Genomic DNA, 16025 nt, shown 5'->3' with positions numbered 1-16025 from the left:
GGAGGTTGCAGTGAGCTGAGATTGCGCCATTGCACTCCAGTCTGGGTGATAAGAGCAAAACTCCGTATCAAAAAAAAAAAAACAAAAATCCTTTTTCTTCTACTAACTTGATCAATTATAAATGTGTATTTAAGATTGTCTTAAATTTTGGAAATATGCTATTAGAATTCAACAAAAGAATTCACTGAAGCATTTTTTTGCTCGCTTCCTTGTAAGAAAGCTGTGTCTGGAAACCATGTATGGAAAGGGAGTCAAATTTGCTGAAATCATGCTTTTGCGTATCAAGTCCTTAAAGGAAAAACTGGATTCTACTGATATCTGAGGTAATTCTATAGCAGTTAAGATACCTGTAACATCCTATCAGGCAGTAAGTTACAGAAGGAATTTAGAATCAGAACTGCTTTTTGAAATAGCACTACAATCTTAGAAAATTAACTTCATTGATTCCTGGAAAATGCTTACGTTTTAAAACACCGCCTTTATTCAAATACTACCCCCATCTGTACATTAAGAAACAAGCAGAATAGAAGTAAATGTTTTATTCTTCCAACTAAATTCCAGTACTACAAGGGCAATAAAACAATGATACACTGGGAAAAAAAAAAAAAAATGCAGCAATAAACATTTGTTAAAAAGACTGATAGAATAAATAAAACTACCAAAAAAAAAAAATCATATAAACCCATTCTGAAACCCCAAAAAGTCCTGGAATACAGAAATGCCCTCCTCCTTCACTATTTCACAGGAAGCACTGCAGGCTATTTGCTTAATATTGTCCTGGGATTACATTCTAAAATTAGTAACTGGTTACAGCTTGGTTGTAGTGCACAATTAAAATCACACTAACTTCATCTGAAGTGTCATTCTACAGTTTTATTTACACAACCAGTGAAGGGCATGTTCTAGAATACCAGCTTTAATCCTTTTCAAACATTAATATAAGAAGCCAAATTGTAATGATACAGCAAAATGAGGCCACTGGTATTAATACAGGTAGCAAAGGTCCACATCCAGGTGGTACTGACATCAGGGAAATTTCCAAAACCAGTTGCTGCTGCCTAAGAGTGGTTGCCACTGACGAAAGCTTGAAATAACCTGTATTCACAGAAGGGGTATTGGCATTGCTGCATGTCATAAATGGGACCTCTTGCAACAACTCAACAAGGAACAAGGCAGCCCACAAATGCAGGATACGTGATTCATGAAACATCTAAAGGGTGAGAAAAGGAAAAATTAGTGCAAAATACGGGTCAAAATCCAAACAAATACTAGACGTTGATTCCCAGTATTGCCCCTAGGTATTTAAGTAACCAAACGGCTTGCAAAGTTATACTGCCTATTTCCTCCATACAGTCTCAGTAATTTTGTTAAATTCTCTTTTTGAGTATGAAAATAATTATAATGTCTTCTCCTTAAAAGATAGGCTTATTTTGAGTTTATAACTTCAAAGGTGAAATACTTACAACTAGCAGGCTGTTCTCCATATCGTCGCATTATTTGATCATGCGTAAACTTCACAAACGCATCATATTGTTCTATAAATCAAGGTACATATCAATTACATGATTTGTAAAATGCCTTAATATTAAGAGCCAGATAAACTGAAATTACAAAATGTATAGTAAAACAATTCTAAGTTGACAATCACTTACATAACCTCGGTAGTACTAATAGTGTATCAAATAAAAACAGCATGGAGCTTATCAGTCAAGAAACCTAGGTTTTAGTCCGATCACATGACCTGACACAAAGAATAGGTGAGATTTATTATTTCCTAACAATTAAAAACATGGCCGGACTCAGTGGCTCACGCCTGTAATCCCAGCACTTTGGGAGGCCGAGGCGGGCGAATCATAAGGTCAAGGGACTGAGACCATCCTGGCTAACATGGTGAAACCCCGTCTCGACTAATACAAAAAAAAAAAAAAAAAATTAGCTGGGCATGGTGGCACATACCTGTAGTCCCAGCTACTCGGGAGGCTAAGGCAGGAGAATCGCTTAAGCCCGGGAGGCAGAGGTTGCAGTAAGCTGAGATCGTGCCATTGCACTCCAGCCTGGGCGACAGAGCGAGACTCCATCTTTAAAAAAAAAACAAAAACAAAAACATTGGCCAGGCGCGGTGGCTCACGCCTGTAATCCCAGCACTTTGGGAGGCCGAGGCGGGCAGATCATGAGGTCAGGATATCAAGACCATCCTGGCTAACACGGTGAAACCCTGTCTCTACTAAAAGTACAAAAAAATTAGCCAGGCGTGGTGGCGGGTGCCTGGAGTCCCAGCTACACGGGAGGCTGAGGCAGGAGAATGGTGTGAACCTGAAAGGCGGAGCTGGCAGTGGGCCAACACTGCCACTGCACTCCAGCCTGGGTGAGAGTGAGACTCCGTCTCAAAAAAAAAAAACAAAGGGCTTTCAATAGGTTTTTACCCTTCTACTCTGAAAGTTATTGTATGTGGGCTATGAATGGCAACTGACTGCAATGAGAATAGGATAACAAAAGCTAACAACAAAAAACTACCTAAAACCTGATCAAGTTATCACAGAAAAAGCTGTTATATATCTAAGCAAATTCTCTTCTCTACATTAACACCTCTACATTAATTCCTTAAGAATCAAAAAGCTTACTTATCTATATAAACAGTAAATCTGTGGCTAAACATTCTATTTATGTTACCATACATAATAAATTTTATTTACTGTACTTAAATTATCAAATTTTACTGATTTCTTCTGATAATTAAAACAGGACTGCAGTTTGATACTCAAATGACTTACACAGTGACAGCCAATTAGATATTTTAAATGTCTAGATTGATGGCAAAGTTATGAAAAATATGAAGTCAAAAAATCCACAACCAAATTGAGGTAAACAACTAACATCCTTTTTTAGTACAGGTACATACTAATACTCCTGCTGATCTACATGGCTAGCCAATAGTCTTTTCCTGAGGTTACCAAGGCGGGCCATGAGCCATAAGGTTAATTTCCTTTCCTGAACGGAAATTTTCTAGTTCTCAGAGAATATACTGCACTAGTGTATAGAAAGTGAAATTAAAGCACACGTGGAAAATAATGCATTTTGTACAACTGAGTTCCTCGGAAACTCTAATAAACACACCTCATACCTGCAAGTTTTGTGTTCAATATTTCTTCATATTCTTCTCGAACTTTCTCTTCACGTTCTTTCAACAAACGTTCACAGATCATCCCAACCTGCCGTAGAGTAAATAAGGGCTGTTCTTTTTTTAATGGTGAGGATGCTGCAGATGAAGACCCTATGTACAATGAGGACAAAAAATAGCACCTGGTTTAGAGCCATGATAGAAAGCAGTTTCTAAATGAAGAGGTTTCATTTGGATCTCTTCAATCTTGATATAAAAGCATTTTAAAATCAGATTTTAAGCACAGCATTTCACAAGTCTTAAAACAACCAAAATAATAATTCCATCAGCCGGTGACACTGGAAAAACACGGCAAGATGTAATCAAGATAAAAAAAAGTCTAAAGATGAGTAGAAAAACCTTTAAGACATAAGAAAGGCTGGGTGTGGTACTCATGCCTGTAATCCCAACACTTTGGGAGGCCGAGGCGGGCAGATCACCTGAGGTCAGGAGTTTGAAACCAGCCTGGCCAACATGGTGAAACCCTGTCTCTACTACAAATACAAAAAAAATCAGCCAGGCATGATGGTGGGCACCTGTAATCCCAGCTACTGGGGAGGCTGAGGCAGGAGAATTGCTTGAACCCAGGAGGCAGAGGTTGCAGTGAGCCGAGATCTTGCCACTGCACTCCAGCCTGGGCAAAAAGAGCAAAACTCCATCTCAAAAAAACAAAAACAAAAAATTAAAAACTAAATTTAAAAAAGAGAAAAACAAACATTACAATGATGGGTCCCATTACAAAACTTCTTATCTCCTTTCTGGAAAATACCATACCATGAAGTATTTTAGTGACTAAACTTTCCTACGCCAGGAATAAAGAACACCTCAGGTCTAAACTTAATGTATTTAGTCCCAGAATAACAAATCATTATGCCAGTAAAAAGACACTTAGTAGTCTTCAAAGCCATACCATTAATATCTTAACAGCCCACACACAATGAACTGGTAAATTATTCTACCATCATTTCACACCTTTAGAAAGGGGTTTTCCTTTATTAAAAAAGAAAATAGGCTGGGCATGGTGGCTCACGCCCGTAATACCAGCACTTTGGGAGGCTGAGGCGGGCGGATCACCTGAGGTCAGAAGTTCAAGACCAGCCTGACCAACGTGGAGAAACTTCGTCTCTACTAAAAATACAAAATTAGGGCCGGGCGCAGTGGCTCAAGCCTGTAATCCCAGCACTTTGGGAGGCCGAGACGGGCGGATCACGAGGTCAGGAGATCGAGACCATCCTGGCTAACACAGTGAAACTCCGTCTCTACTAAAAAATTCAAAAAACTAGCCGGGCGAGGTGGCGGGCGCCTGTAGTCCCAGCTACCCGGGAGGCTGAGGCAGGAGAATGGCGTAAACCCGGGAGGCGGAGCTTGCAGTGAGCTGAGATCCGGCCACTGTACTCCAGCCTGGGTGACAGAGTGAGACTCTGCCTCAAAAAAAAAAAAAAAAAAAGCTTCTGGCTCTTAAAATACAAAATTAGCTGGGCGTGGTGGCGGATGCCTGTAATCCCAGCTACTCGGGAGGCTGAGGCAGGAGAATCACTTGAACCCAGGAGGCGGAGGTTACAGTGAGCCAAGATCATGCCATTGCACTCCAGCCTAGGCAACAAGAGGGAAACTCCATCTCAAAAAAAAAAAAAAAGAAATTTCATGTTGGCACAATAAAACCTTTATGTTTAAAAAAAGAAGGTACAGCATGAACCCTTTTTTAAAAAGATTAAAAAACATTCTGGAATCTAGCTGGGTATGGTGGCTCATACCTATAATCCCAGCACTTTCTGGGAGGCTGAAGCAGGTGGAACCCTTGAGCTCAAGGCCAGCCTGCACAACATGGCAAACCATGTCTCTAGTAAAAATACAAAGATTGGCTGGGAGTGGTGGCATGTGCCTGTTCCTAGCTACAGGGTAGGCTGACGTAGAGGTTGCAGTGAGCCAAGATCTCACCACTGCACTCCAGCCTGGGCAACGGAGTGAGACCCTGTCTCAAAAACAAAATGAAACAAAAAAGACGTTCTGGAATCTACTTTGCTGGAGAAGCATAAATGATTCTAAAGGTGTTTGAACACATTGACTACTACCATTCAGTTAACAACAATTCGCATGGAAAAATAAGCTCCAGCATTGAGCTGATAATGCTATGCTCAAAACTCTATAATATCATAGAACTACACTATCATCACACTAAGAATCCCAAAGCAGCTGCAACATCAGTGTCTGTCAATTTCATTAGTAAATTGGCAAGAATATTCCTTCAGCATTTTTATACCTATTAGTATTTTTTTATAAAAGAGAAAATATTTTGTAGTAATAACATCTATTGTAATACTGCTAGAAGTATTTCATTCATATTCAAGTGCACCACTCATTTGTTACCAATTGTTTCTTCATCTCGCTCTGTGAATTTGCCCTGGTACCACCAATATTACTCTCTTAACTTAATGCTGCTTATAACCAGCATGGCAGGAGCTAGTTAACTATGCTTATTAGAACTGCGCACATCACAATAACAAAGCACACCAGCTTTATTCCATAATTACCCAAGGCTATCTTAATTTTTTTCACATTCCCAGCTTTGTTACTTAAGACTGCCAGTTAACTGATCTTCTAAGTGAGTAAGGAAATAATGATCTTGGTTTCCTGCTAATATAGTCTAGTACCCAACCCTCACCTCTTACTATGTTTCAACCACTAATAACTGGCCCCCCACAACGGGCATGGCGGTATTTAGTTTTGAACAATTTCATGTTTCCTAATCTAATTTTCTTTGACTATATCATGGTCTTTGTTTTTTTTTTTTTTTTTTTCTGTTTTCTTTTTTTTGAGACGGAGTCTCGCTCTGTCGCCCAGGCCGGAGTGCAATGGTGCAGTCTCTGCTCACTGCAAGCTCTGCCTCCCAGGTTCATGCCATTCTCCTACCTCAGTAGCCGGGACTACAGGCACCTGCCACCACACCCAGCTAATTTTTTGTTTTTTTAGAATGATGGAGTTTCACTGTGTTAGCCAGGATGTTCTCGATCTCCTGACCTCATGATCCGCCCGCCTCGGCCTCCCAAAGTGCTGGGATTACAGGCATGAGCCACCACGCCTGGTCGAAATTTTTTTATTGTGCCAGGTTTTCCTACCCTTGCTAGAGGGAGGAGAGAAAGCGTTGAACAAAGGCAACTGTTGTCACAAGAAAAGCTATTTTGCTGAGAACTTTACTAAAGGTAAGAGCCACTATTGATGGCTCTCTTTCAGCAAAACCTTCAACTTTCTCTTTCCTTCAAGTAGTCCTTATTCCTTTTTTTTTTTTTTAAAGGAAGGTTATTTGCAAACACTCCCCCCAACAAAAGGTAGGTAAAAACAGATACAGGATCAAAAAAAATAATAATAATCCACCGTTAGAAATCTATCCCAATAAGACAAGTGTGTAAGGGAGGGTATGTATACAGGGATATTTCTTAAAATACTATACTGGCAAAACATCTAAGTTGAATTATCAATAAGCGTTCGGTTATGATAAGGTACATCTATACCTAACAAAGGAGCATATAGTATTCTGTTAATTTTTTTTTTTTGAGACAAAGTCTCACTGGAGTGCAGCGGCACGATCTCAGCTCACTGCAACCTCTGCCTCCCGGGTTCAAGTGATTCTCATACCTCAGCCTCCCAAGGGGCTGGGACTACAGGCACATGCCACCATGCCTGGCTAATTTTTCTATTTCCAGTAGAGACAGGGTTTTACCATGTTGGCCAGGCTGGTCTCAACTCCTGACCTCAAGTGACCTGTCTACCTCGCTCGGCCTCCCCAAGTGCTGGGATTACAGGCATGAGCCACCGTGCCTGGCCTATTGTTAATTTTTTTAATAAAGTCTACAAATCATAGTATTTACAGGATGTCCACTTTGGGGGTATTATTATACAGGTAGTTGTCTCTGGTTAGTGGGAATCCAGGTGATAATTCCTTATTTTGTACCATATTTTTAAGATGTCATGCATTACTTGTATAAATGTTTTTTTAAAACTCAGAGGAGATAGAGTAGCTTAAATGACTAAAGACAATTTGGATTAAACTTTTCTCACTCTAAATAATAAACTTTGTAAATGAAAAGAAATGTTATCACCTGGTGAAGCTGGTCCACTGAGGAGAAATGCATGTGGCTGTGCATCAGAAGTACAACACGGATCTGTCTGTTGGAAACTTGTTTCTAAATGTCTTCTCTTCTGCATTCGTTTATACTCTTGTTTTATGTTGTACAGAATTTGTTCTAAAATAAAAAAAGTTAAAATTTGGCAAGATAAAAACTTTCACATTAAAAAAGAGGTTGGCTTTCCAACATTATTTAGTAGACCAATCTACCCAAAATATTCCTTTCAAATAATATCCAGAAAACTTGACATTCTGGTAGGAACTCACTTCAGCATAAATGAGGACATTCACTTAGCACATACACACCAACTGGAATTCAGCTGTTCAATATTCTTGCTGAGCACTGACTAGCAAAAATAAAGTTTTTCAATCAAAATAATGGTCAAGGAGTCTTTGAACCCAAACACCTATTTTACTCAGATTCTTGAGTTCCAAACTCAAAGCTCATTTATTCATCACATAGAACTATTACACTAACAGGCTTTTCCAACTGCCTTTAATGCCTTTATGCCTTTCCCAAGCCCATAAATAAGAAGGGGCATGGGGGATTATGTATATTCAAGCACACAACAGTCTGAAGTGACAGTAGGTCAACAAAATGACAAAGCAGATGGGAACTAAAAAAGTCATCATACATTAAATGGCCATGGCCAATTATTTTAAGCTCAGTAAAACCTAAGAATACTATAGCATTCTGAATCTTGGGGCTGGAGGGTGGGGTGAGGGAGAGACCATGTGAAGTGACTGGTACATGACAAGTCCTCAATAAATAAGAACCACTATACCACAGTGCAATTATCTTGAACCACAATCACATGAATGAGTAAAATTGTATCTGGCGTATCTTTTAGGCCAGTATGATTCATTTCAGAAAGATTTCTAACTCAAAATAATTACCATCTGGCCCCTCCAGAAAATCCCTACCTGGGGGTTTCCACTCCCCATCCAGACTTCCTCACTACACCTCCACACTCCATAGCTCCCAATTTAACAGATTATCAATGTGAAACTACATCCCTAGAAGTTTACTAATCAAAATCCAAAGCAAGATTAAACAAAAATGAAATGTTTAGGTGGCAATTAGCTGGCAATAAAAAGACTGACAGAGTGAAGTGTAGCCTTAACATTCCATTCTACAATGATGCATTAATTTAAGAACTGTTAGATATTGGTGAAGTGTGGTGGCTTAACACCTGTAACCACGGCACTTTGGGAGGTCGAGGTGGGAGGGTCACTAGAGGCCAGGAGGTCGAGACCAGCCTGGGCAACATAGAGGGACCCTGTCTCTACGACACACAAAAAAGAAAGCTAAAGATTTACATACAATAATTCTTTTTAAAATGTAATGCTGGTGGTTTTCGTAGATAACCACCATATCTACAAAATCTTGTCACTTACCTCTTTTCTCACTTTATTTCCCTAGGAGAATTTTTAGAATTTTTGAGAGACTCTGGGAAGACAAATAAGTTCCCTTAAACATTTTAGATACTGCCTGTTTCATTATTTAAACTGAAAAAAAGTTGCAAGACATATCCAGTTAAAGATACCATTTACATAAATTTTGTTGTATAAAAAGACCTGTTTATATATACATGAATGTGTGGTTTAAGTACAAAATCACACATTCGTGTGTACATAAACAGGTCTATAATGATTAATTTCAGGATGGTTATGTTGGGGTGCTTTAGCTGTATTTAACATTTTTCATTTGTTAACATTTGTTTAATACGGGTTATGGTCATTTTCAGTCGTTTTGCATTTATTTGAACTACTTTGTAATTTGAAAACAAAGTTATTCCAATTGAGTGACAGTGGTTAAATTATTAAATTATCAGTGTTGGCATGAAAGAGTTGTCCACTGAATGGTAAGCATACCTTGATATAAATAGGTTGCCTAATATTCACCAGAGGTACCCAATAAAACTAATGTAACATCTGGTATCGACCAGGACAAACACAAATATCCTCGTTTTTTAAATAACAGACCTCTTTTCAGTAACAGCAATCTAAAGCGTTTTTTTCTTTTCGAGACGGAGTATCGCTCAGTCATGCAGGCTGGAGTGCAGTGGCGCGATCCCGGCTCACTGCAACCTCTGCCTCCCAGGTTCAAGCAATTCGCCTGCATCAGCCTCCCGAGTAGCTGGGACTATAAGCGTGAGCTACCACGCCCAGCTAATTTTTGTATTTTTGGTAGAGATAGGGGTTCACCACATTGGTCAGGCCTGTCTCGAACTCCTGACCTCAGGTGATCCACCTTCCTCGGTCTCCCGAAGTGCTAGGATTATAGGTGTGAGCCACCGCACCCAGCATTTATATTTTGCTCTCTGAAAGAAAGCTTCCCTCACATTCATCACTTTCTGTCCAAAGCTACCATTATCCTGATCAAAAGTGCTATTCAAAACATCATAAAATTTATTTATTTATTTATTTATTTTTTTTTTTTTTTGAGACGGAGTCTTGCTCTGCCGCCCAGGCTGGAGTGCAGTGGCCGGATCTCAGCTCACTGCAAGCTCCACCTCCCGGGTTCACGCCATTCTCCTGTCTCAGCCTCCCGAGTAGCTGGGACTACAGGCGCCCGCCTCGTCGCCCGGCTAGTTTTTTGTATTTTCTATTAGAGACGGGGTTTCACCATATTAGCCAGGATGGTCTCGATCTCCTGACCTCGTGATCCGCCCGTCTCGGCCTCCCAAAGTGCTGGGATTACAGGCTTGAGCCACCGTGCCCGGCCATAAAATTTATTTATAACCAGAGATTTTAGGAGGTACTTCGCCGGGGGGTACTTCGCTCCGGGCCCCCAGCAGCCGCCACGCCACGCCCCCCGACGGTACTAGTTTAGAGTAACCTGACCTTAATATTTATCTTTTGTGTGACTTATATACATTCTTTCATCACCACATAGCTATTCTCAGATTTAGTGTTCCTTCTGCTTCACAAGCCAACCAAAGCACAACTAAAATGTACCAAAAGAATGCTGGTATAACAACCACCTCAATTTGTTCATTTGATAATCTCAAATGAAAGCTAACCCAGAATTAAGAAACAGTAAAACTTTTAAAAATTTATCTTTGTAAAACTCTGTACCATCAGACACTTAGAGACATCACTGACATTTTGAGGTGTAATTTACAAATGACAAAATTAACCAATTTAAATGTACAATTCATTTGAGTTCTGACAAGTACATACATACAGTTTTGGAACTAACATAACTATGATAAGTAACTTTTTATCACTGCAAAAAATTCTCTTGGGCTCCTCTGCAGTTAATTCACTACCACCATCACCACTTCCCCAGTACAGTCTACCAACGCTCATCTGCTATTACTATATAGTTTTGCCTTCTCTAGAATTTCACATAAATGGAATCATAAAGAGTACAGACTTTTATGTCTGAACTTTCACTCAGCAAAATGCTTTTGAGATTCATATATTTTGCATGAGTCAGAAATTCCTTTTCACTGGTGAGAATTCCATTGTATGTATGTATACATATATACACATCTATCCTTTCTCCTGTTAATGGACATTTAGACTGTTTCCAATTTGGGACTATTACGAATATTCAAGTATCAGTCTTTGGCGGACATGTTTTCATTTCTCTTGGATAAATACCTAGGAGTGGGAATAGGCTGCCTAATCATATGGCAAATGAAGGGTTTATTTTGTTCTTACAAAATAAAATCGCGAAACCATTTTCCAGAGTGATTTTGTCATTTTGCATTCCTACCATAAAAGTATTACAGCTCCAGCTGTTCCACATCCTTGCCAACACTTGATACTGTCAGCTAAAGAGCTGAAGAATTTTTAAAGCTATTGACTGCATGCTTTTTACATCAAATATGATGCAACTATGTCATCTAAGCCACACTGGTGCCCTCAAATGCTCTAATACTGGTAACATGTGATCAACAATGTTATGCAGTGAAGGGTCCAATTTAACTTGGCCAAGATCTCAACTGCACAAGTAGCAAACAGCTAACTGCAATGGCAAGCCTCAAGCTCAATTTATTTCAGTCCAGGGATATAAACGGTCTTGAAGCTGATAACTCAAGAAACTTCCTCAGATTCAATATTCCACAACCACCACATTGCTAAGGTCAATCTAGATACTTGGCTGACCTGAGTTGCTTTCACACCAGGTAGATAAAGGCCTTCCATGTATCAGTAAAGTACTTGTCTACTTAGTCCTAAGCTACTTAGATCTGACCATCTCTTATCAAACCAGCAAGTTAACATTTTATCCAAGGTACATGTAATATCTGACATTGTCTTGCCAACACAATTTAAAGTTCATTAAAGAAAAAAGTCCAAGCTTCACTTGTATTATCAGTTGCATATTCCAGTTTTAATCATATGCCTTCCTATTTGGCTTATGAGGCATAGACTGAATTTGCAGCAACCATTTAGAGCAAAATATGGAGAGTTATCTTCAAGACAACCTACAGCACACAAATGGCTCTATATTCTTTTACTAAATCCTAAAAACTACCTCTTTTACCATAAAATACTGCTAAGTGGAAGTCATTATTAGCGAGTTCTATGACTCACAGCATTTTCATTCTCAAAACTAGTACACGTCACTAAAATTGCTAATTAGGTGGTATCAACAAGTCAGCACTTATTTCTTTGGAATATTTTTAAAAACAAATAAGGAGGCCGAAAGCAGTGGCTCACACCTTTAATCCCAGCACTTTCGGAGGCCGAGGCCAGAGGATCACTTCAGGTCAGGAGTTTGAGACCAGCCTGGCCAATACAGTGAAACCCCATCTCTACTAAAAATACAAAAATTAGCTGGGTGCAGTAGCGGGTGCCTGTAATCCCAGCTACTTGGGAGGCAGAGGCAGGTGAATTGCTTGAACCCAGGAGGCAGAGGTTGCAGTGAGCTGAGATCATGCCATTGCACTGCAGCCTGGGCAACAAGAAAGAAAACTCTGTCTCAAAAAAATAAATAAGTAAATATTGTAAACGTGGAAATAAAAGGCCTCTTTCTAGTTGCCACTGATTACTTAGGAAATGCTGGGCACCATGAATAAGGTCAACAATATGAACAGGAGAAAGTAGTTACGGGATAAAAAGCATAATGGAATTGATGGGGGCAGGACAAACAGCATCAAGGTTAGACTGAGCAAAGAACACGGAATTAGAAGCAACTAAAAATAACTTTAAGGAGAACCACAAAGGAAGGGTGGGCTGTCAAAGTATCTTTCCAGGTTCCATAAATTTAAGTTCTAAAAATCTGACATGTGAAACTAGAAACTTTTGCTCCACACCCATAAAGCTTTACTATTTTCCTCCAGACACCATTACTAGATCAAACATTAAGGTTTCGCTAACAGTTTTAAGTTTAGGTGTATGGGGTCCCTCTGGATCATTTTATAGATCAATACCATTTATTTCTCCATGGAATATCTTTGGAAAACAAAATGAAAGTGGACCTAGAAAGACAACGCAAACAATGGGGTTAAAAAAGAAATCTTGGGGCTGGGTGCGGTAGTTAATGCCTGTAATCCCAGCACTTTGGAAGGCCAAGGCAGGCAGATCACCTGAGGTCAGGAGTTCGAGATCAGCCTGGCCAACATGAAACCCCGTCTCTACTAAAAGTACAAACATTAGCCGGGCATGGTGGTGGGCGCCTGCAATCCCAGCTACTTGAGAGGCTGAAGCAGAATTGCTTGAACACGAGAGGCGGAGGTTGCAGGGAAACAAGATCGCACCACTGCACTCCAGCCAGGCGACAGAGCAAGACTCAGTCTCAAAAAAAAAAAAAAAAAATCTAGAAAGTCTGCCAGTTCTAGTCAGGAACACAAATGATATGAAAACCTGTACATAATTAAGTAAAGAACACTTGCAGTAGCCATTAAGACTTCAAACTAAGACACCGTTCCAAAATAACAGAGCAATGTACGGTTCTGAACTACACACTAGATACTGTCATGATTACTTTCTAAATTAAAACGCACAACTTGGGCGGGGCACGGTGGCTCATGCCTGTAATCCCAGCACTTTGGACGGCTGAGGTGGGCAGATCACCTGAGGCTGGGAGTTCGAGACCAGCCTGACTAACATGGAGAAACCCCATCTCTACTAAAAATGCAAAATTACCATCCTGGCTAACATGGTGAAACTCCGTCTCTACTAAAAAATACAAAAAACTAGCCGGGCGAGGTGGCGCGTGCCTGTAGTCCCAGCTACTTGGGAGGCTGAGGTGAGAGAATGGCGTGAACCCGGAAGGCAGCGGAGCTTGCAGTGAGCTGAGATCCGGCCACTGCACTCTAGTACAGGTGACTCAGCGAGACTCCGTCTCAAAAAAAAAAAAAAAATGCAAAATTAGCTGGGCGTGGTGGCACATGCCTGTAATCTCAGCTATTCGGGAGGCTGAGGCAGGAGAATCGCTTGAACCCAGGAGGTAGAGGTGGAGGTGAGCTGAGATTGCGCCATTGCACTCCAGCCTGGGCAACAAGAGCGAAATTCCATTTTCAAACAAAACAAAACACAACTTGGAGTTGCTATGGAGACCCATCTTTATTAATTGGCTATTTTCCCAGGATCATCTCTTCAGAAACTAAAACAGTTCTTATGTTCTCCTTGATGGAATCTTAAGGACAATATTCTTATCCAACCAAGAGCTATTTAACTATAAAGAATGAGCTGATGCCATTTTAAATTCACTTTAAAATACTATTATTTCACTGGTACATATAGCCAACGATTACTTATTTGAAAGAAACGACTCAATTTGTTAAAACACTGCAGGTAAATGTTAAGTTTTACATCTCCAGCTTATATTTACACTAAGGGGATACATTAACCTTGTTGCTATTGTTATGTAGCTCTTAACTACTTTTAAGTATTTTCTCAAATAACTTACAAGCTACCAAAATATAACAAAGAAAGCATGGCCACATGCAGTGGCTCATGCAAGGCTGAGGCAGGAGGATCACTTGAGGCCCGGAGTTTGAGACCAGCCTGAGCAACAAAGTGAAAACTCTATCTCTACAAAACATAAAAAATAAAATTAGCAAGGTGTGGTGGCTTGCCCCTGTAGTCCCCAGCTACTGGCAAAATGAGGCAGAAAGTTAGTTTGATCCAGGAGTTCCAGGCTACAGTGAGCTACAATGGCGCCACTGCACTCCAACCTGGGCGAGAGTGAGACCTTGAGTTTTTTTTTTTTTTGAGATGAGTCTCGCTCTGTCGCCCAGGCTGGAGTGCAATAGTGTGATCTCAGCTCACTGCAAGCTCCCCCTGCCAGGTTCAAGCGATTCTCCTGCCTCAGACTCCAGAGAAGCTGGGATTACAGGCGCCTGCCACCAAGCCCAGCTAATTTTTGTATTTTTAGTAGAGATAGTTTCACCAGGTTGGCCAGGCTCATCTTGAACTCCTGACCTCAGGTGTCCACCCGCCTCAGCCTCCCAAAGTGCTGGGAATACAGGTGTGATGCACCGTGCCCGGCAAGACCCTATCTTAAAAAAAAAAAAAAAAAAAAGATGCCAGGCACGGTGGCTCACGCCTGTGATCCCAGCACTTTGGGAGGCCGAGACAGGCAGATCACCTGAGGTAGGGAGTTCAAGATCAGCTGGACCAACATGGAGAAACCCCATCTTTACTAAAAATACCAAAAAAAAAAAAAAAATTAGCCAAGTGTGGTGGCACGTGCTTGTGATCCTAGCTACTCGGGAGGCTGAGGTAGGAGAATCACTTGAACCCAGGGGAAGGTGGAGGTTGCAGTGAGCCGAGATTAAGCCATTGCACGCCAGCCTGGGCAACAAGAACAAAACTCCATCTCAAAGAAAAAGGGCAATAAATGGAGAAGTGGAAATTGAACTGCCCCAAATCCAAAACCCAAAATGTGCATGCTATAGAAACATTTGGTTCCAAAGCAAAAGATTCAGCTCTTATTCCAATTAACTACAGCCACAAGGGCAATGGTACTTACCTGCAGGGTTTTAACAAATTGAGAAATTTACTTCAAATAAGTAGCACTGGCTACACAGTACCAGTGAAATCAAAGAATTTGCCCTTGTAGTGATTATAGTTGTTCCTCCTCCCGTAGGGAAGATAAATGAATGCCTTTTATACAGTTAAATATTATGTAAGTATAAATGTAGAACCTAAACCACCTTGCACAGACTGAGAAAGCAGACTCTTTGAGGACTCCAGTACAGCACAATCAAGCTGAAGAACAAACTCATTTCCTATAACAACTTGTTCAGGCACCCCAAAAAAACATTAGCATACCTGGGCCAGGTACAGTGGTTCATGTCTATAATCCCAGCACTTTGGGAAGCCGAGGAGGGTGGACCACCTGAGGTCAAGAGTTCTGAGACCTGCCTGGCCAATATGGTGAAACCCCGTCTCTACTAAAAATACAAAAAAATTCGCCGGGCAAGGTGGTGCACGCCTGTAATCCCAATCGCTTAAACCTGGGAGGCGGAAGCTGCAGTGAGCCGAGATAGTGCCAATGCACTCCAGCCTGGGCAACAGAACGAGACTTGGTCTCAAAACAAACAAAAAAAAACGTACCTGGAACCAGGATTTGCAAAACTGATGACTAACAGGCCAAACTCAGCCCCACGGACATGATTTTTTTTAAACACATTAATTTGTAGCCATTTAAAAACTGGGTGGTTTTACATATAAAGTCAGACTTCTGACAACTCTTAGAAAACCAGGTAACATGGCAAAACTCAGCTGAAGATTCAAAGTGACTGCTACCTTTTGGGCCTAAGTTCTCAAGTGCTTCTACAA

The 16025-nt window shown here is 40.6% G+C and overlaps 1 protein-coding gene across 1 annotated transcript in view; it reads right to left on the bottom strand.

The window, feature by feature from the left end:
• Nucleotides 1-458: 458 nt before the first annotated feature.
• Nucleotides 459-16025, bottom strand: part of AKIRIN2 (akirin 2) — a 28201-nt gene continuing 12634 nt past the window's right edge. Inside the window, exons 2-5 of the mRNA XM_023205262.2 lie at nt 7255-7398; nt 3122-3271; nt 1464-1535; nt 459-1210 (exon numbers count right to left, since the gene is read on the bottom strand). Of these exons, the coding sequence (XP_023061030.1) occupies nt 1200-1210; nt 1464-1535; nt 3122-3271; nt 7255-7398 (377 nt within the window). The 3' untranslated portion in view covers nt 459-1199. The remainder of the gene's footprint in view (nt 1211-1463; nt 1536-3121; nt 3272-7254; nt 7399-16025) is intronic.

Source organism: Piliocolobus tephrosceles, chromosome 5 (assembly GCF_002776525.5).
Source record: "Piliocolobus tephrosceles isolate RC106 chromosome 5, ASM277652v3, whole genome shotgun sequence".
Classification (NCBI taxonomy): domain Eukaryota; kingdom Metazoa; phylum Chordata; class Mammalia; order Primates; family Cercopithecidae; genus Piliocolobus; species Piliocolobus tephrosceles.
Note: the sequence above shows the minus strand (reverse complement) of the source record. Positions and strands in the feature narration are given on the sequence as shown.